This window comes from Gekko japonicus, unplaced genomic scaffold (assembly GCF_001447785.1).
Source record: "Gekko japonicus isolate JY-2015 unplaced genomic scaffold, Gekko_japonicus_V1.1 scaffold1915, whole genome shotgun sequence".
NCBI lineage: Eukaryota > Metazoa > Chordata > Lepidosauria > Squamata > Gekkonidae > Gekko > Gekko japonicus.
In genome coordinates, this window is record NW_015167109.1 from 181,935 (window position 1) to 208,310 (window position 26,376).

At 51.4% G+C, this 26,376-nt stretch overlaps 1 protein-coding gene across 1 annotated transcript in view; it reads right to left on the bottom strand.

The window, feature by feature from the left end:
- IGLON5 (IgLON family member 5) overlaps positions 1-26,376 on the bottom strand; it is a 67,008-nt gene that overhangs the window by 13,560 nt on the left and 27,072 nt on the right. The window contains 5 exon segments of the mRNA XM_015412946.1: positions 330-450; positions 4,631-4,762; positions 8,402-8,521; positions 16,777-16,962; positions 16,965-17,005. Of these exon segments, the coding sequence (XP_015268432.1) occupies positions 330-450; positions 4,631-4,762; positions 8,402-8,521; positions 16,777-16,962; positions 16,965-17,005 (600 nt within the window).

Sequence of the window (26,376 nt, forward strand, 5' to 3'; positions counted from 1 at the left end):
TAAACAGCCAGTCGGAGGGGTGCTTTGGGATGTCTAAAGACTTCAATTCCCAGGGGCAACTGCTCTTAAAGATATATGGCAGTTCTACTTAACTACAGTTAAACGCTGGCTGGGGGCAGCACACCGCTTTAGCGGTCATCAGATCCCACAAAAACTCCTGGGAACCGTAGTCTGGCAAGGGCGGCTCTGTTACTCCACTGTCTGCGATACTGCAGTTCCCAGGATTCTCTGGGGGGAAAGAAGGATGGTGGTATCGATACACCCTTAGCTATATCAGCCCCACCGGGCATCAGGGATGTAGAAGAGGAAAAAGAAAGAGAGTGACTTACTGTTTGTCGTCTTTGAACCACTGAAACTCAGCAGGGGGGACAGCCATGGCTTCACAGCGTAGCAGAGCCGGCTTTCCCAGCAAGGAAGGAGAATCTTTTACGTCCGAGATGGTTGGAGGGTCTGGGGAGACGGAGAGAGAGGGAGCAGAGAGGTGTGTTAGTGGAAGTGATGCGGCATCTCTGCCTTGCAGGGTCATAGAACCATAGAGTTGGAAGGGCCATCCACGGCCATCTAGTCCAACCCCCTGAACAATACAGGGAATTCACAAATACCTCCCCCTCACATACAACCAGTGGCCGCTGTTCCATGCCCAGAAGTTGACAAAAAACCTCCAGGATCTCCAGCCCAGTTTGCTTCCTGACCCCAAAGTGGAGATCAGCATTTTCCTGGGTGTGTAAGAAAGGGGCCACGAGAACTAAGCACTGAGGGAGCCCTCCCTCCCCTCCCTCTCACGGTCTGCCTAAGTTCACAGACTCAGCATTGCTGCCTCTGTCTGAAAGCCTCCAAAGAAGGAAGAAGAAGAAGAGGAGGAGATTGGATTTATACGCCGCCCTTCACTACCCAAAGGTGTCTCAGAGCGGCTTACAAACTCCTTTCCCTTCCCCTCCCCACAGCAGACACCCTGGGAGGTAGGTGGGGCTGAGAGAACTCTTGACAGAAACTGCTCTTTTTCAAGGACAGCTGTGCCAGAGTTATGGCTTGCCCAAGGTCATCCAGCCAGGCGCAAGTGGAGGAGTGGGGAATCAAACCCGGTTCTCCCAGATTAGAGTCCGCGCACTTAACCACTACACCAAACTGGCACCTCCCGAGGAAGCCTGTTCCACTGAGGAACCAGTTCTAACAGTCAGGAAGTGCCTCCTAATGTTTAGCCGAAAACTCATCGTCCTCAACAGACGGCTGGCACACAGGCCGTCTCAAGCCAACTGAGAGTCTCCACCTACCTGATCTTTTTAGTTGGAGATGCTGGGGATTGAACCTGGGGCCTTCTGCATTGAAGCATCTACCACTGAGCCATGGCTCCACCCCTTCCTATTTCCTAGTGCCCATTCCTGATAAATCACTATTCGTACTGACCTCATTTTTGCCTTTGGGGGAATCCCTTGTTGCAGTTCTTTACTACGGCCAGAACAGTTATTCTTCAGGTATTGATATCCTGTCCAGTATTTATTAGTTAAATTCATGGCACGAATACACTGTGTCAGCTGATAACATACATATATGAAAAAGAAGGTGCCATGGAGCGCATAGCCTACAGTTTGACCGAGGTACCTTTTGAAGAGTCAATAACCTGTTACAGGGCATTGTGATTTGCGGTAGGCCTTTAACAAAAGTAACAAACACCGTCCTGCCTTTTAAGAGAGCCCATTTGGTGTAGTGGCTAAGAGCGGCAGACTCTCATCTGGAGAACCAGGTTTGATTCCCCACTGCTCCACGTGCAGCCTGCTGGGTGACCCTGGGCTAGTCACAAGTTCTCTCAGAGCTGTTCTCTCAAGAGCAGTTTCTTTCAGAGCTCTCTCAGCCCCACCTACCTCACAGGGTGTCTGTTGTGGGGAGGGGAAGGGAAAGGAGATTGTAAGCTGCTCTGAGACTCCAAGTGAAGGGTGGGGTATAAATCCAATCTCCTCCTCCTCCTGCCCACTTTATAAATATACTCCGCCAGAGTCTCAGAGCAGCTGGCAGGAATACAGCTGGCCAGCAAGCAGGAAAAATGTTGGTGGGCACCACGGCACTCATTACTCAGGGACCCTGGGGCAACTGCGCTCTCTCTCTCTCGCTCGCTCAGCCAAACCTACCTCACAGGGTTGTTGTAAGGATAAAAATGGATGAGGGCCAAATGGTGTGCACTGTCCTCAGCGCCCTGGAGAAAGGTCCCGATCAAAATTTACTAATAATCTCCTTGTTAAAGATGTACGAAAAGGCATAATAGTCCATCCATAGTTATTCACAGTTCAAAATCTACTTCTGCGGCTGCAGCTCCTGCACTGGTAGCGCATGTTCTGCACATGTTGCCGTAGTGTCCACATGCACGCAGGGACACTGGCAGTAGTGCTGCTAGCCCTCAATGGTCCCGGTCAAATAACTCTCTCTGTTTCCACCTCTTAAAGACACCTGTTCAAACTGTAGGCACACCAAGTCTCCAGGTGGGGCCTGGGGATCCCCCGGAATTCCAGCTCATCTCCAGACTACAGAGATCAGTTCCCCTGGAGAAAAGGGATGCACTGGAGGGTGGACTCTATGGCATTGTGCCCCAATGAGCTCCCTCTCCTCCCTAGGTTCCATCCCCAAATCTCCAAGGGTATCTACCCCCCAATCCCTTGCCAGTAGGCCGGGTGGACCTAGCAACCCAAACTGTTAGAGACTCTGCAGAGGGAGCAGAACTGCGAAGATCGACTGCTTCCGATGCTGCAAATTGTAACGAAAATTAACGACGGAGCAATATAGGGACAGTCGCCAGAAAAATAGTAAACAGGGACCAGCTGACGCACATGACTGTGGACAGTGACAGAGGGGCCCTTGTAAGTAAAAATAATAATAATAATAACCGTCCTGAACAGATGACTCCAACGAGCCAGAGTTGGCACCAGTTTTCTTGGCAAGACGGCAGGGTGAAGACAGACGTTATCTTTAAAAGGGAGTGGGTGTGAGATCATCAGATGTCGGATGTATTCTTCCCTGGTCCCGCTCTAGGTTTTACTCCTCAACCTGCCTACATGTCACTGATGGATGAAAAAGCAGCTAGCTATCTGCAAGCTTGCTGCTTTATTGTATTCCACCGTCCACCCAGAGAATGCCGGCATGTTTGCCCACTTTATTTGTTCTGTACCCTCTTTTCTTGTCCTAAATTCGCTGTTCATGAAATCAGCTTCCAGGAAGGCAGCTGAGCGTAATGCTAGCCAATCAGTCCTGTGCACAGCCAGATTCTTCGAAAGGGGAGGTCATTGCTCTCTGACGGACACAAAGGCTGGCCAATCAGTGCTATGCAAATATTTTTTTTTTTTGCTCTAAGCTAGATGTTCCACCACCCATCAGGCTCACAGCTAACGCGAGGGGCCCACAGGGCCTGGCCCCCTAGCATTTCTTCTGGGCCCCCTCCTTCCTGGACTAGCCCCAAATTGAATTAATGTCATTAACTTTGATTTGATTAGCTGCACCCCCCAGGTCCCCTCCCCCCAAAACCCCTAGCTACGGGGCTCATTCTTGGGAGACGTTTGGTAATGATCATGCTTCTATAGCGATCTTGCCAAAGAAATTGTATGCGTCAGTCTTCATCCTCAAAACATGCTAGTCGAGACTGATAGCATCATAAAGAGGCTGGACCCTATATCTTTTAAATGCAACTTCCATCCCTGTGTTCCATTTTGAGGGGCTTTGCAAGACCTGAGCCACAAGCATTTTTTGCAGCTTAGATTTAGCAACGCTTCTTACTTCAATACCTAAAATGTACATTGTCTCGATTCACCAAAATATGAAAATATCCTACCCTGGTTGGGTTTTTTTGAACTTTTGAACTATGGTGCTGGAGAAGACTCTTGAGAGTCCCTTGGACTGCAAGAAGATCAAATCAGTCGGTCCTAAAAGAAAACCCTGACTGTTCCCTGGAAGGCCAGATAATGAAACTGAAGCTCCAATACTTTGGTCATCAAATTAGAAGGGAGCACTCACTGGAGAAGACCCTGATGCTGGGAAAGATTGAAGGTCAAAGAAGACGGGGACGGCAAAGGGTGAGATGGTGTCATAGACACTGAAACTGAGCAAACTCCAGAGGACGGCGGAAGACAGGAAGGCCTGGCGTGATGTAGTCCATGGGGTCGCGAAGAGTCGGACTCGACTGTGCGACTGAACAACAACAACAAGGCATTGGAAAAAACAAGGCAGCCTTGAATCTCAGTAGGAGAAAAAAAAACCTGCTTATTTTGGGGAGTCCATTTTCAACATGCCTCGTACTGCACAAGCACGCAAGCAGGGAACAAGTTGCATGAACTGGCTGAAAGGGATGATACTTTTACCTTCGCTTTTCTCCCCACGTGTTAACACCAGCTTGGGCTGTGGAACAGACCTGAAACAGGGGGAAAGACATACTCCTCCTTCCCATAATGCTTTAGCCCCAATCCAAAAGGCAGCACCGCAAACGAAAATATCGGGATAGCCAATCAGAGATCTCCCATGTAACGATTAGCTTAGCCCCCCTAGTACTGATTCCCATTCTAGGGCTAGAACACCTCTATAGGCTCCAAAGCTCCCAATACAGTTTAAGGGAGGTGAGAAGTCGGATCACAGAGGTGCTTTGGGGAGCACTTACAATTGACAGTGATGAGAACCCGTTTCCTGTCCGGTAGCGATACGCCGTTCGCCGTGATGCACTCGTACTCTCCGGCCTGCTGTCGGTTGATCTCCGTAATCTCCAGATATTCCCCTTCGCTGGTGAATCCATCTGCGGGGGAGGGAGCGGGGGGTGGGGTTGGGGAAGGGGGACAGGGCCAGCGGTAGGGAGACAGACACAAACACAGACTTACACACACGAAAACACATACGACAACACAGCAGTTATCAACCCTTCCTGCACTCAATGGCTGCCTTGCACTGGGGGGTGAGGGTGTGAGTACAATGCAGGCAGTACGGTTTAGGAGCGAGAGGGGTCCTAGGCAGGGATGTCCTATTACCTACCAGTTCAGCGGGAATTTAGCCTGCACAACTGGTGAACTAGGAAGCCAAACACAGTTACTAATGGGAAGCCTATCAAGGACTCGGGAAACCCGCTTTTGCAAAATGCAAAGCTTGGGGGAGTCATCAGGCAATAGCCTAGGCAACAACACAGGCAGCTGGTGTTCTGTGTTCAGCTTTTAGGGTTGCCAACGTCCAGGTGGTGGCTATTACAACCAATCTCCAGGCAACAGAGACCCAGCCCGCTTTCCCCACAGCCATATTGAAGCTGCATGGGGCAGGAGACCTTCCTCAGCCCATACCGTGGGGCAATGCTCCCTCTAAGCTGCGGAGTCTTGTGAGCAAAAATTCTTTTTTGTGAGCTGCTGGCATTTAAGTTGTGAGTGAGCGATTTCGCTGCTGCATGAATCAGTTTGTTCTGGAGCCGTCGTTCCTGAGCTAAGACAAAAATGTGTGAGCTGGAGGCTAAAAAACTGTGAGCTAGCTCACACTAACTCAGCTTAGAGGGATCACAGCCGTGGGGCTGAGCCAAACCGGACCACCACAGAGTTTTAAACTGACATTCCACACAGTTTCTGTGTGGCTGCGGGGGAAGCGACTCTGAGTGTTCCCTCTAAGCTGAGTTAGTGTGAGTAAGCTCTCAGTTTTTTAGCCTCCAGCTCGCGCATATTTTTTTTTGTCTTAGCTCAGGAAGGATGGCTGCAGAGAAAACTAATTTATGCAGTAGTGAAGTCGCTCGCTCACAATGCCAGTAGCTCACAAAGGAGAATTTTTGCTCACAAGACTCCACAGCTTAGAGGGAGCATTGGCACAGAGTCTGGTCTGGGGAACTCGGGCCCAAGTCATTAAAAAATGTCTTGTGTATCTTGCCCCAAAGATTCGGATCAGTAGGCACTGGGTTGAAGGCAGCTGCCAAGGGGGATGGAACAGAGTTAAGCATTTTCTACGTATGTTCTTAACAAAAACTGCAGGTGGCAGACACCATCTTAACAAATGACATTCACGCTGCGCTTCCCTAAGAGGGGGATGATGCAGACAACATACAAAACCAAAGTGAGTCCCCCCCCCCCAAAAAAAAAAACCCTGGTGTTTTGTTCATATAAATGTTTACACAGATTTACCGAAAAATCAATGGGCTCGGACAGGAATAACTCTACAAAGGATCACACTATTCTTTAGCTGGGTGGCAGCACTCAAGCTAGACGCTAGTTTGAGTCTGACAGAGACAAGGAGAAGCCCCACAATTGCCACTGCAAATACTATTGAGCTGGGGGGAGCAAGTCTCCCAATGATTATCCCCCATTCACCACTAATCCTTCACAGGCTGGTGTGAGGAAATTAGAGGGGGATCGGGGGGGGGGGGCGTACTGGCATCGCATGGGCACACAGTATCATTTTCAGCCAAAAACTGGAAGCGACACCATTAAATTAGGCTGATGCTGTCGGATTTGCCCCCAAACCAGGGTTGCCAGTCTCCTGGTTACAACTGATCTGCAGATTTATTTATTTATTTATTTATTGGACTTTTACCCTGCCCTCCCACCAAGGCGGCTCAGGGCGGCTTACAGTAGTTAAAAACCAGTATACAGTTAATACCAATTATACGTCTAAAACAATACATTACAATATCATAAATACAGCTTATTAAAATTAGAATGTGGCGGCCGTCTGTTGCAAAGTGCTAGTGCTTATGTGAAACAATCAGTGTGGCCAGGTCCGAACCCTGCTTCGGACACCAGATGACCAAGATCAGTTCCCCTGGAGAAAATGGCTGCTCTGGAGGGTGAACTCTACGGCATTATGCACCGCTGAGGTTCTCTCCTCTGCAAAAACTGCCCTCCCCAGGCTCCACCCCCCCCAAATCTGCAGGTATTTCCCAACTCAGAGCTGGCATCCTGTATAGAAATATTGATTTCTAAATGTCTCCTGCATTCTCCTGTGATATCTTTCTGATAACAGGCTATGCCTTGTTTCCTGTTACAAGCCAAATGGTGGGCCCCATGGCCTCAATTGCATGCCATAAACCCACATTCTTCACACTTCCATGCTGGAAGCTAGGCCAGCGTGCAAAAAGTCACGTAGCCGATGGGGAAGGCTGGAGGTTGGGCCACCTGACTGCAGAGGGAGTTCCCAGACTCCCAGCCTATCCCCACTTGCACCCATGACAACCAAGAATTGGCCACTCCCCTGCCCACTCGCAGTTGGCTGCATGGCCACAGCTGATTGTGACTGGAATGGGCCTATAACTGGTCATTCCCAATGGGAGAGAGCTCGGTTCTCTCTGCTGCTCTTGTGTTCTGTTCTTGTTCCTGTTCGTGAGCTCTCTGCTCCCTACTTGTTGTTTTATTGCACCTGGACATGTGGTCCCTGGGAGAACAAAGACCTGCTTTGTGAACTGGATGCATGCTTGCACAAGATGGGATTACTACTAAAAATCCCTTGATGCTCCTGGATTATCACAATGGACTGTTCTGGATTGATGAATGTTCCTGACATGGTAAATATGAAGCATTAATGTTCAGTTAAGGCAAACAGCCCTAGCCTTTCTGTTTTGAAAGCTTTATAGTCTAATTGCAATGCTCTGTGTTGAATAAAAACTTATTCTTGTTTTTAAATGGTCTCTGATGTGTAACTGAGTTCCAAGGCTAAACTCCTGTGCCTTCTGCTCACCCTATAAGCTACCTTTGTAAGAATTAGGCATGTATCTTTAGGTAGAGATGCTAATGTGTAAAACCCAGATGCCAGCTAAGAATCTGAACCTTGCTCTTAGGCTGGAAGGGGACTCTAGTTAAAAGACCTTTATGTATATTTTTAATGTTATATTTGTTTTATTGTTTTAATCCTACCAATAAAATGTTAATGAGAAAAAAAAATAAAATAAAAGAGGTTCTGGTGGCAAATTGTTCTGAAATCCAGAGAGGGTAGCCTACCTCTGTGGGTTGTTGTTTAATGTGACTGAAAAAATATAGGATTGCCTCTCATCCCTGGACTGGCCTGAGGGGTTCAATCCTATACACATCCCCACCCAAAACTCTATGTCGGCACGTCTGTCTCCACCCCCCAATTCATCCTGGTGGGTTGTCCACCCCATCCCATTCTACCAGCTTCTAATATTTCACTAGGTCGATCTAAGAACTAGAAACTCATTTTAAAAATAAAGGATCTGAAAGGCTAGAAACGCCGAGATCTGCGAACGTTGCCCCTCTTAAAGGATCTGTGTAGAAATGCGAAACATTTCTTTGGGACGAACCCTGCTTCGGACACCAGCTTTATGCAAATGTCAGTTTTGGTTTTTCTACGCCTGTCCTCTTTCATGGTCACAGCCACAGAACAGCTGCTCAGAACAGTGAGCGAGGACCAGTCAAAAGGGGACGACCCGATCCCTCCTCCCCCCTCTAGCCTCCCTTACCTTTCAGCTGCCGCCAAGTTACCGTCGGCTCTGGCTTCCCCTGGGCGAGGCAGAGTAAGTTCACGTTGCTTCCCTCGTTAACGGTCACAGCAGACGAAATGTTCACGATCCGAGCTGGGACTGTGGAGGTTGGAGGAGACTGGTGGTGAGTACGGAGACAGTTCTGGCCTCCCACCACCAGGGGGCGACATCGTCTCTGAGGCAGCACCCATCCCAACCCCTCCAAGGAACGTGTTCAGCTGCCTTCTGTAGCGGCAGACCACTGGCCCGTTTATGGTGATTTCCTAAACAGAGTTACACCCTTCTAAGACAGCTGATTTCAGCGGGCCTAGAAAGGTTGTGCCTCTGCTTAGGATGGCATTGGTAGTCTAGTATGGCCTCATGCAGCTGGGCTCAGCTCTCTATGGTCTCAGGCAAAGAAACAGCTTTCCGTAGTCAGAGAATTAAAAAGTTGGAAGGGGCCTATTGGCCATCCAGTCCAAACCCCTGTGCAATCCAAGGTAACCTAAAACATTCCTGAAAAACAGTCAGGCAGCCTCTGCTTAAAAACTACCAAGGATCAAGAAATAGGGTTGCCAGGTCCCTCGGCTGAGTGGGCAGGGGATGAGGGATGCACTTATTGGGAGGGAAGGAAGAAGAAGCAGGAAATAAACATGATGTGCCTGCATCACCTCCGGGTGATGGAGGCACATCGGGGATGTTAGGGGCGACACTCTGATTTGTGGGCAAAGCTCTATGGTAGAATTAGCTTCAAACCATAGAATTGTGCCCAAAAACCAGAGCAATGCCCCCCTGACATCACCAACATGCCTATGTCCGGGTGGCGTAGGCACACCATGTTTACTTTTGGTTTATTGCCTGTTTTTTTGGGGGGGGGGATTTCCCCCCAGTTTCTGATAGCCCTGAACCGTTTTTTTGCCTGTTTTGGGGGGGTATTTCCCCCCAGTTTCTGATAGCCCTGAACCGGTGGCAGAGGCTCTAAACTAGGGGATCCCCCACCCCCAACTGGGGACTGGTAACCCTAGCAAGAACCCACCACATCCCTGGGCGACCATGACTGGACCATCGAATTTTACCGGGACTTGTTTTATGAGTGTAAAGTTTCCGATCCTTTCCTGTTCTGGAAGGATCCTCTGCATTGGGTCCCACTCCTCCTTAATTTCAGTGCAAAGCGGACCATTCAAAGTAGAATTAGCTTCAAACCATAGAATTGTGCCCAAAAACCAGAGCAATGCCCCCCTGACATCACCAACATGCCTATGTCCGGGTGGCGTAGGCACACCATGTTTACTTTTGGTTTATTGCCTGTTTTTTTGGGGGGGGGGATTTCCCCCCAGTTTCTGATAGCCCTGAACCGGTGGCAGAGGCTCTAAACTAGGGGATCCCCCACCCCCAACTGGGGACTGGTAACCCTAGCAAGAACCCACCACATCCCTGGGCGACCATGACTGGACCATCGAATTTTACCGGGACTTGTTTTATGAGTGTAAAGTTTCCGATCCTTTCCTGTTCTGGAAGGATCCTCTGCATTGGGTCCCACTCCTCCTTAATTTCAGTGCAAAGCGGACCATTCAAAGCGGCTGCTTTCTTCACTGGGACTGATTGCTGTCATCTGGAGATCAGCTGTGATTCTGGGAGAATTCCAGTCCCCACCGGGTGGTTGGCAACCCTTAAAGAAACCCTATAGGGCACGGACAGCTTGCTGCAGGCCTGCAGCCAGGATTTTGTAGCTTGTGGGGCAAATATTGTGTTTGGTGGGGCTGCCATTGTTTTTCTGTCTGTACACAACTGTACTTTCGGCTCCTATAAATAAATGGACATGCAGGATCTCCGTGAGTCCACTGTGCCACGTGAGCAGGGACTGAGTCAGACCACTGTTCTATCATGATCGATATTGTCTACTCTGACTGGCGGTGGCTCTCCAGGGCCTTTCACATCACCTGATCTATTTAACCGGAGATGATGGGGACTGAACCCAGGACCTTTCTGCTTAGTGCTCTATCACTGAGCCATGGCCCCCTCTCGTCAGATAGCTAGGCTGTAGAAATCCCCTAAAGTTCTTGAAACTGAAGACTCTGCACACATTCTCCAAAGAAAGTCCTTCTGCACGTAATACCTGTTTTCTGTTATCTTCCAGAACCAACTTGGTTCAGAAACTGTGACGAATTTCTGGAGCTGTTCAGTTCTACAGAGAGGACCAAGGTTTATAGATTGCTGGCACCCCTACCAGGGCTATTTTTGTAGAAAAAGCCCAGCAGGAACTTATTAGCATAATAGGCCACACCCAACAGCAGTAACTCATTAGCATATTAGGCCACACCCCTGACAGCACAACTCATTGGCATATTAGGCCGCACCCCCATGTTACCAGAAGTGTGGTCATCCAGACACACCCACCTTTTGCTTCTTATTCTGTTTACCCAGGGCTTTTTTGTAGCAGGGACTCCTTTGCATGTTAGGCCACACACCCCTGCATACATTCTCCAAAGAAAGTCCATCCGCTCGTAATACCTGTTTTCTGTTATCCTCCAGAACCAACACGGTACAGAAACTGACGAATTTCTGGAGCTGTTCAGTTCTACAGAGTGGACCAACCTGCCCCAAAATAGCCCTGCCCCTTCCTCTTTTGCTGGTTTGAAACCCAAGTGGCGATCTTTAAATGATTGCTCTGTGGGGCCGGGCCTTTAGGGAAGGGGGCGGAGCCCCGAATCGCCCCACCGTAGCTACGGGCTTGGCTTGCGGTGCTATTTCTAAATGGGAGTAGATCATCCAACCATAAAATACCAAGAAAGAAGGAGAGACGTCTCCCTAAATAGGCCTGGAACTTGCTTTCAACACCATGGCCCGGTTTGGGAAGTAGTAACCCAGAAGGGGTGCCTCTGAGCTAGGATTACCGACTCTGACTTGGGAAATCCCTGGGGATTTGGGGGGGGTGGCGGAGCCTGGGACGGGTGAAGTTTGGGGAGAGGATTTATTTATGGAGCTCAACAAGGATGTGATGCCATACAGTTCACCCAGTGAAGCTGCCATTTTCTCCAGGGGAACTATCTAGGGATGCCAAGTCCCCCCAGGGGGCGGGGAAACCCCCGCCCGGGAGGCCCGTTCCCCGCCGCCGCCGGATCGGGCCCCCGGGGGGAACCCCACCCCCAAAGCACGTCACACGGAAGTGACGCAAGCACGTCGGAGGCGTTAAGGGCGGGGCCACAATCATCCGAGGGAAAACTCTATGGTTTTCCCTCGGATGATTGTGGCCCCGCCCCCAACGTGCTTGCATCATTTCCGTGTGACGTGCTCGCGAAGCGCGAAGACTCCCGGAGCAAGGCTGGACTCCCCCGCTCCGGAACAGGTAAGCACTTGGCAACCCTAGAACTATCTCTGTCATCTGGACATCAGTTGTAATTCTGGGAGAGCTCCAGGCCCTCTCTCTCTCTCGGTCTGGCTGAACCCTATCTGAGCAGCTCTAGGGAGCAGAGAATTCCAGGCAGGCCTTGAACTCTGGCTCTTCTCATCTTAAAACTAAGCATCCTTAAATTATTCACAGCCTCTGATGGATCCCACATCCACTGGGGGCGGAGAGGAGTTCAGGAGTGTTCTCGTCACAGGCCGTTCTCCTACTCACGGCCGTTCTCCTCGATTCCGTGTCTGGCTCCCGTCCCAACGCCTTTCCTTTTATTTCATTCACACATTTCCTGACTGATTTAACCACGCTTGTCTCTCCCCTCAACTGCCATTACGAGTCCTTTGTGCTGGAGTGACCTATTCCTGCCCCATGTTTCTTTGCGTAGGTTCACGGTGAGGGCACTGTTGGTGTTTGGGGGTGTGTGTGTGTGAATGCCAGGCAAATTTCCCGGAGTACAAATTGAAGCTGGAAATAAGGACTTTAAAAAAAAATGGCTCTATGTTGTCAGCAAGGATATTGAGCCAAGTTGTTTTAAAAAAAAATCAGCCAAGAATCAGAAATTCAGAGATGATTTCCCCACCTTATCCCTTGATGGTGCTCCTGTGAAACAAGAACCGTTTTTATGGCGTAATCCTAAACCAGGCTAGCCTTCTTCTAAACAAAGCTAGCCTGATCTCCTCAGATCGCAGAAGTCAAGGCCGACCCTGCTTAGGACTTGAGTAGGAGATAGGGGTCCCAAATCCCCCCGGGGGGGCGGAATTTCCCCCTGTTTCAAGCCCCGATTCCCGCTCCCGCGGAATCGGGGCCCGGGGGAAACCCCACCCCCGCGTGTGCGTCACCCGGAAGTGACGTCACACGCTGGGGGCGGGGCGACGCCATTTGAGGGGAAAACAAAGAGTTCTGGAGAAAACAGGCACTGTGGAAACACCTAGGGATTCCACGGTGGGGAATAATTTACCGGGGGGGCGTGGGGGCCGCTAACAGAGATGGACCACTTCCTCTCTCGGAGAGGTGGAGGTCCCTGCAACACATATTAAAATAATGACAGGCATTTTGATAAACATTTTATAAACAGCTGCCCCACCCCAGAAACAGGTGCCTTTCCAGTGCCGCCTCAGCACATCCCTGCACTGGGTGCCTTCTGGGTTAATTCCCAATGGCTGTTTTCTCTGCCCCAGGCGGAAGAGCCCAAAAAAAGAAATTGCCTTTTTCCTGACTGGGCCTAATGATCCCCATTGTCTGCCCCCCCCATAGGTTGGGGGGGGTGACGTAGGCGACAGCGAATGATGGAGCAGCTGGGAACAGCTGTTTCCTGAAGCCAAGGCGGCTTCGTTCCGGACCAGGTCCAATCAGCTCCTATTGTACCACTTTTTCTCAGCTCCAGCAGCCCTGGGGAAAGGGAGGGGGGGTAATTACGGGGTGGATAGCATTTCAGTTCTGGCTTTTGCCAATGCTGCAGAAATCCCGGAGGCGGCTGAGAATCAGCAAAAGCGCCAGAAGAAAGGCGGGGAGACTCTGGCTGCTTCGACAGCTGGTGAGAGATTCCTCGGCCAGGGCAAAGTGTGGCCCTTTTTTTGGGTGGTGAGGGGGGGACGTTTGTATACAGACATTTAGAGCGACCACATGCAAAGACAGTCTGGGTTCCTTCGCTGTTACCACTTAAGGAAGTGCAGCTGGTCACGCGAAGGCAAAGGAAGTGGAATCTGCTGAGACGGGCTCTTCTACAATGGGAACTCAAGAATTCATCACTCCTCTCCGGGGTGAGGCTTGATTGGATCAAACCATCCAGTCCAGCACCCTGCCTGACAGTAGCTACCCAGACGCCCATGCGCTTCCTTTATTGACACTCCCTGACCTCTGTACTGGACAGAGCAAACATTAGTAAATTCATTTCTTGCCTTTCTTCCATCCGAGCACGGCTCATAGTGGGGAGAGGGTTTCCCAACTGGTTGTCCACCCAGATCCCGTCCAGACCTAGAAGTGCTTTGGTTAGGGTTGGCATTCCCCCCCGATTTCAGGGGCCCCAATCCACCACAGTCCAGCTGGCTGGTGGTGAAGCCCCACCCCAAGAAGCCCCCTCCCGGCACCGCTGGCATGATGACATCACTCGCATTTCCAACGTTGGGGCTGACGCTCTAGGTTTTGGGCAAAACTCTATGGTTTCGAGGCCCAAAAGACCATAGAGTTTTGCCCAGAACCTAGAGTGTCTCCCCCAATGTTGGAAACGCGACAACATCACTCCCGGGTGATGCCATTGCGGTGCGCACGCAAAGTACACACACCGGAAGAACTACAGGAAGGGTCGGGAGTCCCCCTGCCGGCAGCCAGGTAGGACCTGGCAACTCTACCTTTGGTTCAGCAAGGGGGCTAACTATCGTGTGACTTTGGACTAGACCCTTGGACCCATGAAGAGAAGTATGTGTGCACCCCACACCGTGTCTACTCCCAAGTTAGACCAATAAACAAATAAATACAAGTAAGTAGGAGATGGGACTAGAGATGTAAAATTTCTGGAAATTTTGAAGCTCGGAAAAAAACCCGTTTCCCCCCCAGTTTTTTTTTGGGAAAAAACAGAAATTTTTGGAAAAATTGAAAAAAATGCTACATTAGCATTTCTTTTGTCTTTTCTAGATTGAAAGTCATTCTGTTACTTTAGGAACATAAAATATGACTATGGACATTTTTACTTGGCATGAAATTATCACAACTTGCATGTGTATCCAAACAATTATTACAAGGCACTCGGTCTCTAAAAGGTCCGTCATCACTGGACTAGACCCTTGGACCCATGAAGAGAATTATGTGTGCACCCCACACCCTGTCTACTCCCAAGTTAGACCAATAAGCAAATAAATACGAGTAAGTAGGAGATGGGACCCAAACTGGAAGCGGCTGTGGCTCAGTGGCAGAGCATCTACTTTGTAGGACAGACGGTCCCACTTTTAGTCCCCACCAATGCTCCCTCTAAGCTGCGGAGCCCTGTGGGCAAAAATTCTACTTTGTGAGCTACTGGCATTAAAGTTGTGAGCAAGTGATTTGGATACTGCATAAATTAGTTTGCTCTGGAGCCATCCTTCCTGAGCTGATACAAAAATCTGTGAGCCGGAGGCTAAAAAACTGTGAGCTAGCTCACACTAACTCAGCTTAGAGGAAACATTGGTCCCCATCGTGCCCAGCGGAAAGGGTCAGGTAAGCTGGAGACCTGAAAGATCTCCATCGGAGACCACGGAGAGCTGCTGCCGGTCAGAGCAGGCAACACTGACGTTGATACGTAAGGCTGCCAGTCTCCAGGTAGTGGATGGAAATCTCCCAGCATTACAGCCGGTCTCCAGTTAAAAGAGATCAGTTCCCCTGGATAAATGGCTGCTTTGAGAGGTGAACTCTATGGCATTAAACCCCACTGAAGTCTCTCCAAACTCCGTCCTCCCCAGGCCCTACCCCCCTGAATCTCCAGGAATTTCACAATCCAGAGCTGGCAACCTGTTGGCACACCAAAATATGCCAGCTTTGTGTTCTTGATCCGGGCCTTCACATCTCTAGATGGGACCCAAACTGGGAAGCGGCTGTGGCTCAATGGCAGAGCTTCTACTTTGTAGGACAGACGGTCCCACTTTTAGTCCCCACTGTGTCCAGCGGAAAGGGTCAGGTAAGCTGGAGACCCGAAAGACCTCCATTGGAGTCCACGGAGAGCTGCTTCCAGTCAGAGCAGGCAACACTGACGTTGATACGTAAGGCTGCCAGTCTCCAGGTAGTGGATGGAAATCTCCCAGCATTACAGCCGGTCTCCAGTTAAAAGAGATCAGTTCCCCTGGATAAATGGCTGCTTTGAGAGGTGAACTCTATGGCATTAAACCCCACTGAAGTCTCTCCAAACTCCGTCCTCCCCAGGCCCTACCCCCCTGAATCTCCAGGAATTTCACAATCCAGAGCTGGCAACCTGTTGGCACACCAAAATATGCCAGCTTTTGTGTTCTTGATAAAGGGAGGGGCTGTAGCTCAGTGAAAGAGCATCTGCTTTACACAAGATCAAAGGGAGGACTTCTTCTTCACCCAAAGAGTAATTAACACGTGGAATTCACTGCTGCAGGAAGTGGCGGTGGCTACAAACATAGACAGCTCCAAGAGGCGATTGGATAAACATATGAGGCAGAGGTCCATGAGTGGTTATTAGCCACAAGAGCTAGTGGAACACTCTGTCTGGGGCAGTGATGCTCTGTATCCTTGGTGCTTGGGGGGGTAACAGTGGGAGGGCTTCTGGAGTTCTGGCCCTGCTGGTGGACCTCCTGATGGCACCTGGGGTATGGCCACTGAGTGATGCAGAATGTCGGACTGGATGGGCCATTGGCGTGATCCAACATGGCACCCAGGTTTTGGCCACTGTGTGACACAAAGTGGTGAACTGGATGGGCCATTGGCGTGATCCAACATGGCACCCAGGTTTTGGTGTGTGACACAGAGTGTTGGACTGGATGGGCCATGGGTGTGATCCAACATGGCACCCGGGTTTTGGCCACTGTGTGACACAGAGCGTTGGACTGGATGGGCCATTGGCCTGATCCAACATGGCACTTGGGTTTTGGCCACTGTGTGACACAGAGCGTTGGACTGGATGGGCCATTGGCCTGATCCAACATGGCACCCAGGTTTTGGGCACTGTGTGACACAGAGCGGTGAACTGGATGGGCCATTGGCGTGATCCAACATAGGACCCGGGTTTTGGCCACTGTGTGACACAGAGCGTTGGACTGGATGGGCCACTGGCCTGATCCAACATGGTGTCTCTTATGTTCTTACATGCAGAAGGTCACAGGTACAATCCCCTGTTGCAAATATCAGGTAGGAGGTGATAGAAGAGACCTCTGCCTGAGACGGTGGAGAGCTGCTGCCAGAAGACAGTACTGACCTTGACAGATCAGTGGTCTGACCCCGTATAAGGAAGCTTCGTGTGTTCACGTGACCTGTCCCGCGCCCGTACCGTGAACGATGAGATACACTTGAGAGGTGTGGGGCTTGTCCTGCGTCTGGAAGGAGCAAGTGTAGAGGCCCTCGTCGTAGATGTCGACGTTGGTGATGACGATGCTGAATTCGGAGGCGCTGTTGGTCAGCAGCTGCACCCGCGAGTCGATGGACCACTTGTCATTGCCGGCGTAAAGGATGTTAGGTTCAGACAGGCCACCCGGGTCACCTGCTGGTCTATGTAGCAGCTGTGGGAAAGAGAGAGGGGAGGCAGAGTGAACGGCAGAACTGGGTAGGGAAGGGAGGCCAGTTGCGCCGGGGGGTCGAAGCGGTGTACACTGCATCGGTCAGGCCACACCTGGAGTCTTGTGTGCAGTTCTGGAGGCCTCGCTTCAAAAAGGATGTAGACAGAATGGAGCGCGTGCAGAGGAGAATGAAGAGGATGATCGGGAGGCCCGGAGACCAAGCCCTACGGGGAAAGGCTGAGGGGCTCGGGAGAAGAGGAGGTTATGGAGGAACATGATTGCTCTCACTAAGTATTTGAAGGGCTGTGTCACTTAGAGGAGGGCAGGGAGCCATTCCTGTTGGCAGCGGAGGAGAGGACTCGCAATAATGGGTTTAAATTAAGGGCAGGAAGGTACCAGGTGGATCCTAGGAAAAACTCTTTTACAGGAAGAGTCGTGCAGCAGTGGAATCAGCTGCCTGGGGGGGGGTGAGCTCCCCCTCGCTGGCAGTCTTCAAGCAGTGGCTGGAGAAACACTTGTCAGGGATGCTCTAGGCTGATCCTGCACTGAGCAGGGGGTTGGGCGAGATGGCCTGTCTGGCCCCTTCCAACTCTGTGGTTCTACGATTCTATGACTGTGGGGTGGCTGCACTGTACTCTGAGGCTGTCGTGGCGGGCCATCCGAGGCCGCTTGTGGCAAAGGCAGGTATCCGCCATAGATATGGTTCTGCCAATCTCACAGAAAACATTAGGGAAGTCCAATCTCCTGCTATACTGGGAGAAGTCCTGCCCTGGACCCCTCGTTTCCCAATGCTGCTCAACAGGGTAGCAGGGGAGATGATTTGGCAGCACACTAGTGTCACAATGTCCCTTCCCGGCATGAACCAGAAGTGACATCATCACAACGACGTGACGGTCTAGGATTCACCCACACCTCTATGGTTAAATTGGCATGATGCCAGTCGGGTAGGTCCTTGCTCCCTGCAATCTCTTGCCCGGATGCCAGTGCTGGGCTGGCAACCCCAGACAACACAGGGGAAGGGAGACTGACGTAAGCAGCCTTTGGGTCCCCACTGGGGAGAAAAGTCAGATATAAATAAAAAAATCTTTTTATTATAAGGAAAAACCAGCCATTGGCCAGGAGTGTGTGGGGGGGATACATCATGACAGTAGAGGAGGAGAAGAAGAAGAAGAAGAAGAAGAAGAAGAAGAAGAAGAAGAAGAAGAAGAAGAAGAAGAAGAAGAAGAAGAAGAAGAAGAGGAGGAGGAGGAGGAGGAGGAGGAGGAGGAGGAAGAGGAAGAAGAAGAGGAGGAGGAGGAAGAGGAAGAAGAGGAGGGGCTTAGAATCTCGTGCCCCTTCCCCTCTCCGCAACGGACACCCTGTGAGGTAGGTTGGGCTGAGAGAGCTCTTGAGAGAACTGCTCTTGAGAGAACAGATCTGAGAGAGCTTGTGACTGAACCACATCAGTTGCATGTGGAGGAGTGGGGAATCAACCCCGGTTCTCCCAGATTAGAGTCCACGCTCCTAACCACTACACCAAACTAGCCAGTTGGCAATGGTGTGTGGGCTGTATACTAGGACTGCCAACTCCCAATGAAAACAATTCGGGAGATTTGGGGGTGGAGCCTGGGGAGGGCAGGATATGTGGAGGGGAAGGATCTCATTGGGCTATAATCCCACAGTGTGTCCACCCTCCAAAGACACCACTTCCTTCAGCAGACCCGATCACTCATGATTCCAGGAGGTCTCCAGGCTCCACCTAGAGGCTGAGAGCTATACTTTATACCCACAGAACCTTACTGAGCCAGGCTCTATGGCTCATTTGGCCCATCTACTGTACATGTGAAAAGTATGCGGGTCCGCTGCACACTTAGTCCTAGGGCTGCCAACTCCAGGTTCAGAAATACCTGGAGATTTGAGGGCAGAGCCTGGGTGAGCTGGGTTTAGGGAGGGAAGGGATCTTGATAGGGTATAATGCCATTGCAGTCCACCTTCCAGAGCAACCATTTGCTCCAGCTGAAGTGGAACAATCGTTTTAAATAAATATATAACAAGTGACTTATGTAGTTTGGAGATCAGTTGTAATTCCAGAAGATCTCCAGCCACCACCTGGAGGTTGGCAACAGGATTGCCATTCCCCCGATGAGGGCCAGGGGACCCCCCGATTTCAGGGCCCCCAATCCACCATGGCCCAGCTGACCGGAGAGGGAAGCCCCACCTCAAGACGCCCTCTCCTGGCGCTGCCACCTGGGAGTAATGTCGTCGTGTTTCCGACCTTGGGGGTGACGTTCTAGTTTTGGGCCAAACTCTATGGTTTTGAGGCCCAAAATCTAGAGCATCACCCCCAATGTCAGAAACATGATGAAGTCACTTCTGGGATGATGTCATCGCGGTGCATGCACTTTGCACGTGCACCAGAAGAACCCAATCAAAAACACGATGAAGTCACTTCTGGGATGACGTCATGGCGGCGCGCGCACTTTGCACGTGCACCAGAAGAACCCAACAAAGGATTGGGAGCAGTGTTCCCTCTAAGCTGAGTCAGTGTGAGCTAGCTCACAGTTTTTTAGCCTCAAGCTCACAAGTTTTTGTCTCAGCTCAGGAAGGATGGCTCCTGAGCAACCTAATTTATGCAGCAGCCAAATCGCTCGCTCACAGCTTTAATGCCAGTAGCTCACAAAGTAGAATTTTTGCACACAATACTCCACAGCTTAGAGGGAACATTGATTGGGAGTCGCCCCACTAGCAGCCAGGTAGCTAGTTGGTAAGCCTATGACTCTGAGGGAGGGTGTTCGATGGAGGCCTACTCCGGAGACCTTCTTAATTATCGGTAGCAAGGCCTCAGCCCATTTACCACAGCCAGTCAAAAGACTGGACCCCTTTCTGTCTCTGGGAAAGGAGGAGAGGATGCCGTTGATTATCTCCGCGTGTGCGTGCGCTGAAAGAGAAAGCGGGAGGGAGAGAGAGAGAGATAACTTCTGGGTCCTCCTCGCGGAGGCCTTTGGCTGCCTCTTTCCCCAGCCCTTTGAAGTCCAAAAGCCCATGTTATTACAGCTCCTTTTATCCAGCCCTAAAAACTTGAACGCCTTCCAAACGGCAGATTTGTGAAAATAACGAGAGTTTGAGGTAGTGCTGCTGGTGGGAGAACCGGAGCTCGCTGCAGACTTAATTGCTACCCAGTCGCCTTTGAACGCCATCCGGGCCTTCGACTTGGGCTCCCAGTCCGGACTCTGCCCCCTCCCCTGAGCCCGGGGCCGCCTCTCCTTCCCCCGTTCCTCTGGGCTCCCCTCTCTGCACCCCTCTGGCTTCCAGCCGGGAGATTTAATTATCGGCAAGCGTTTTTCTCTCGCCTGGAAGGCGAGTGGGCGCTAAGTAATCCCCGTTCCTTGGTCCCTGACAGCTGTCAGGCGCAGATTGGACACGCGCTTCGAAGATAAGTGGAGAAGAGTGAGGGGGGAAAACCTTTCTCGCTCTCTCCTTGAAATCAGGACTGACCCCAGAGTTGCCAACTCAGGGCTGGGAAATTCCTGGAGATTTGGGGCTGGCGCCTGGGGGAGGCAGAGCTTTGAAAGGGGAGGGGGGTCAGAAAAAGTGGGGTGCCACAGAGTCCGTGGTATGGGACAAAGCCGCCATTTTCTCCAGGGGGACTGGCCTCTGTCGTCTGGAGTGCCTTTGTAATTCCAGGAGGACACCAGGCCTCACCCTAAACTGACCCTGCTGTTTTGGGAAAGTGGTATTCCTCCACCGTTGCACTGGTGCAGTGGAAATGCTTTGCCAGAGTGTAGGGTGGCAGCTGGAGATCTCCTGGGAATTACGGCTGGTGTCCAGGCGACAGAGATCAGTTCCCCTGGAGGAAATGGCTACTTGGGAAGGTGGACTCTATGGCATTGTGCCCCATTGAAGACCCCGCCCTCCCCCAAACCCGCCCTCCTCCGGCTCCACCCCCCCAAATCTCCAGGTATTTCTTAATCCAGAGCTGTCAACCCTACACCCTATCAGAGTGTGTCCCCACAGTACCATAGACAGGGTCACCACACATCCACCAGAACGACCCCCAACTCTTCAAGGCTTCAAAGTATTCCTTACGTGGGATGGCGTGATTATTTTAAAAATAAAAATAAAAAGCAGAAGCAAGATGCTGGAATATTGAACAATGGAGAGGAAAGGGGTTGAATGACCCCTTCTTTGTCAGCCATAGTTGTGCTCAAAATGGCGTCCTCTAACTGCTTTTCTTCCCAGAGGAGGCAAAAAGTTGCCCCTTTCACATGCTCTCCCCAGGGGTCATTTCGTAGAAAAAGAGGTGCAGGAGCTCATTAGCATTACTCATTCACATAACTTATTTGCATGTGCCACACCCCCTGACATCACCGGAAGTGTGTCAGAAGGCAACACCCACCGCTCAGGCTCCGCTGGATTATTTTGGATTACTAGCTGTTTTGGGGGGGAGGAACGTGCAGATCTGTCCTGGCAGAGGAGGGAGAGCTTGTACCTGAATAAAACTTGGTCTTAAAGGTGCCACTGGACTATTTTGGACTGTTTTGGATTGCTAGGTATGGGGGGGGGGCTCTGCAACTTACCTATCTGCTTCTTGCTCCTCGTGGCCCGGGGCTGCTGGGAGCAGGGGGCGGGGCTTGTTGCATGTGCCCACCCCCTGGGCTCTTTACTGCCGGAGCTCCGCTCCTGTGCGCTCCTGCAGGAAATGACCCCTGGGCATTATACCCTGCTGAGATCCCTGCCCTCCCAAAACACTGCCCTCCCCAGGTTCCAACCCCCAAATCTCCAGGCATTACCAAACTCAGAGTTGGCAGCCCTGCTGTTATGGCTAGGGTTGGCAATTCTGAGTTAGAAATACCTGCGGGGGGGCCTGGAGAAGCATCTTCTATTACACTGGATCTCCAGACAACCAGGATCTGTTCTCCGGGAGAAAATGGCTGCTTTGGAGGATGGACTCTCTGGCGTTACACCCTGCTGTGGCCCCCTCCCCAGGCTCCACTCTCAAAATCTCCAGCTATTTCCCAAACCAGAGGTGGCGAAGCTAGAAGGGACCTCAGTGGGGCACAATGCCATCGAGTTCACCTGCCAAAGGTGCCATTTTCTCAAGGGGGAACGGATTGCTGTCACCCGGAGATCGGCTGTGGTGCCCAGGAGAGCTCCAGGCCCCACCTGGAGGGTGGCAACCCTAGTTATAGCCCTCTTTCCAGGAGGAAATGCAAGGTTTAGGATCCCGGGCACGGTGCGTCTCTCCCAGGGTTCCCACGGAGCCTCTGAGGGCCTTCCCCGCCCTCCCCTTCCCCACTTTTTGTTCTGCAGTGAGCGTGGGAGGGGGGAGGTCTGGGAAAGGAGGTCAGACTCTCTGCTGATTCAGGCTGGGGAGAGAGACCGGCGCACTGCAGGCTGCGCCGAGCGGGGTGCTGACGGGAGCGACAGCCACACGGTCTTGGCATTGCTGACTCACAACCTCCGACTGCGTGTGTGTGTGTGTCTGTGTGCCCACGCAGAGGGGGAGGGATTGCAGAGGCAGGCATGGGTGTGGGGGGGAGATGAAGGGCTCCCCGTGGACGCCTGGCCGGCTTCCCCCTCCAGAAGCCCAGCTCTCTTTTTGAGGCACATTAAGGGCACAGAAGGAAGACTGGATTCTTTAGAAGGGACCCTGGGTCTCCGCTGGAAGGAGCCAGCAGATTTATGGCGGCCCTGCAGGGGTTTTCCAAGGCAAGAGGTGGACGGGGGTGCTTTGCCGTCGCCCGCCTCTGCGTATCGACCCGGGACTTCTTTGATGGTCTCCTATCTAAGTACTAGCCAGGGCTAGAGTTGCCAGCCTCCAGGTGGGGCCTGGAGATCTCCTGGTATCTCAGGCGACAGAGATCAGTCCCCCCGGACAAAACGGCTGCTTTGGAGGGTGGGCTCTGTGGCACTGTGCCCTGCTGAGGCCCCTCCCCCAAACCCCTGCCTTGCTCAGGCTCCACCCCCCCACAATTTCCAGGTTCCCCCCCACCTACAGCTGGCAACCCTAACCAGGGTCGATTCTGCATAGCCTCGGCCATCCAGGATAGAGCTGAGGACTTTTACCCTCGCCTAACAGCGGAGCTTTGCGACGCCACTGGGGCATAGTGGACAGGGTTCGCCAGGCCCTTCCTGGTGGCGGACTTTGGGGGGGGCATTACGGAAGAGGGTGGGGACGCCACCGACATGATGATGTCATGCAGAAGTGATAGCATCACGTTGGGGACTGGCATCCCCCGCTTCTTGCCAAAAGCATTTAAAGGGCCCTTTTAAATGCTTTTGGCAGGAAGCGAAGGGGGCTGCGTACCTGCACTCCAAGCTGCAAATTTGCCGCTTGGAGCGCAGGCATGCGCAGCCTCCCCTTTCCCTCCCTCCCGCAAGATTTAAGGGGCCCTCCAGCTGATTAGCGGGTCACATGCTCCCGCCAGTCAGCTGGAAGGCCCTTTAAATCTTGCAGTAGGGGCAGCTGCAGGTGGGCTGCTGGCCGCACGCCTGAACTCCAAGCTAAGCAGGGTCGACTCTGGCAAGTACTTGGAATGGGAGACCTCCTTGGGATACCAGCAGTCGGGAGGTGGGGGCAGGTTTTATGATGAAGTGCTGGACAGGGACCCAGGTTCAAATCCTTGCTCAGGAACAAACTTTAAACATGCTGCATTTGAGTGTTCAGAAGCTGAAGCTCCACAATAAGGTGGGAAGAAAGCAAGTGGCGGGGAGCCAGTGTGGTGTGACGGTTACGGTGCAGGACTAGTGTCTGGGGGTTCCAGGTTCAAATCCCACACTTTGCCACGGAAGCTTGCTGGGACCGGTCACACCATCTCAGCCTCACCTACCTCACAGGGTCGTTGTGAGGATAAAATGGAGAATGAGACACGTTGCAAGTCACTGTGGGTCCTCATTGAGAAGACTGCCTTCTCGGCTCTCCAAGCAGATGCAGTGAGGCACCGGGGCGAGCCATTAGAGAAAGGCCCGCCCTGGTGCCTCACTGCGTTTGGCTGGCTGGCTCTGGAGCTCACCGGGGACTTGCTGGCTGGTGCTCCCCTTGATCAATAGGGGGCACAGACCCGACACCCTCACGACCGGCTATGGCCCTGTTCTTCTGACTTTTCTTTTTGAACGTCCTAAGTTGAGCGCTATAGTGCTAGATACATATAGCACTTCTCAATGCATCTCAATGGTGCCACTGTAGCGCTGAAGTGCTATATGGGTCTAGCGCTATAGCGCTTAACTTAGAACATTCAAAAAAAGTCTGATAAAGATTGCACAGTGAAAAAGGGCAAGGGAAAAAGCATGGCCCTGTTGAAAGCACTGCAGACATTTTAAACAGCACACCACAGCGATTCAGAAGCCCAAATAAGAGGTGGAAACAGAAGAAAGCCGTTCACCTCAAGAACGGTTTGACCACACTTTGCCAACCGGGTGCAAGTGGCTTTGTATGAAAAGGTAAATAAAATGCGTAGCGGCCGGTTGCTAAAACGGTTGTGTCTGAAATGACACAAAAAAACCGTTAGCAGCCAGCTACTAAAACAGATTACAAAGGCTGTCTGAAATTGGCCACGTATGAACAGAAAGGGTTAAGAATGACGGGAAATGGCGCGTGACATTTTCCTGGAATTAATTTTAGAAATTCTCCTACTTAAACTAGAATTCAGGAAGCAGCGATAAAAGGAACGATCGAGGAAGAAAATCTCAGAAATCCACCTGTCCCTCATTTCGGGCAGGAGCAATATTATACTTAGTTTGCCTTTCTTCCATTCCGGAATTTAAAACAGCCAAGGGGAAGGGGAGTTCTAGCAGGAAACGGCATGGGGGGGGGGGCAGATTTAAACCCCTTTTCATCAGCACCACCGCCTCAGTCCACACTCAGCCTCTCCCCCCTACCCGAACAGCTGATTTATATGGCTGTTTAGAATTCGAATCACATGGGGGATGAGACGGTGGGGCACAGGCGACATGCAAGGTCAGAGACCTTTACGAACAATATTCCCTTCGATACTGGGAAGTGTCTGATTTTTTGAAGCAAATGCAAAAAAGTATTAAAATCAAAGCCTGGGAATTTATGCCAGGCTTGACAGAGTTATTAGCCATTCCGTAAGTCTTCTCTGGTTGCTATTAACACGTTATGAGAAGGTAATAGTGCATTTTGCCAGGGGGCCATCTTTTATTTAAAAACAGGCAGGATGTCATGATGAAACTTTAATGGCGGGAGGGGGGGACTGAATCACTGAACCACGCGCCAGTGGCATGAAACTGCACTGAGTTCATGGAGGAACGGGAGGGGACAATGGGAGGACAGGGGTCAGGGAAAGGTTGTGTTTTGGTGCCCCAGCCAGAACATTTGGACAGATCAGAGAATTCAGGCAAAAGATCAGTGCACCACTAGAGGGCACTGTGGGCCAGAAGCAGGCTGATGGGATCTCATGGGTCTTGGGGCCGTGCACAGCCTGCATGAGAGGCACGTAAGGTGGCCTGTGGAGCTCACTATCACCCATCCCACAATTTTTACTTCTGCTTAGGCTGGCAAAAGGAAACCAAGAGCTCTCAAGGTTCCCCTTGATGGGCTGCACTGATCTAACAGAGAGCCAGTTTGGTGTAGTGGTTAGAAGCGTGCACTCTAATCTGGGAGAACCGGGTTTGATTCCCCACTCCTCCACATACAGCTGCTGGGTGACCTTGGGCAAGCCACAGTTCTCTCAGAGCTGTTCTCTCAGGAGCAGCTCTCTCTCTCTCGAGAGCTCTCTCAGCCCCACCTGCCTCACAGGGTGTCTGTTGTGGGGAGGGGAGAGAAAGGAGATGGTCTGCCCCTCTGAGGCTCCTTCGGGTAGTGAAGGGCGGGTATAAATCCAGTCTCTTCCTCTTCTCTATGTTACCCCATATGAGAGTCCTCTGAGAGTGTGGGACGAGGAGGAAAGCATCCATGAGAGAAACAGGGCAAGTGGCAAGGCATAAACAGGAGCTGGGCACCCAGCCCAGTCTCATAAGATCTTGGAAGCTAAGCAGGTCTGACCCTGGCAAGTACTTGGAAGGGCAACCTCCAAGAAATACCAGGGCCGGGACGCAGAGGCGGGTAATATCAAGCCACCTCTCTGAAATGCCGTAGCCCCACTAGGGGTGTCCGGACGTCACCATGACTTCCAGGCTGGTGAGTGCACACAGTTGGGTGTTACAAGTCAAAACACTTCCGTATTTACAGGGTTAATGATGTTTGTTATGATCAACAGGAAGTCACATGTTTGTTTGTAACCAATCTGTTTAGACAATAGAATGCCCGGGGAACTTTGGAGCTAACTTGCTGGTCTGATTGGAAAGAAGAAGAAGAAGAAGAAGAAGAAGAAGAAGAAGAAGAAGAAGAAGAAGAAGAAGAAGAAGAAGAAGAAGAAGAAGAAGAAGAAGAAGAA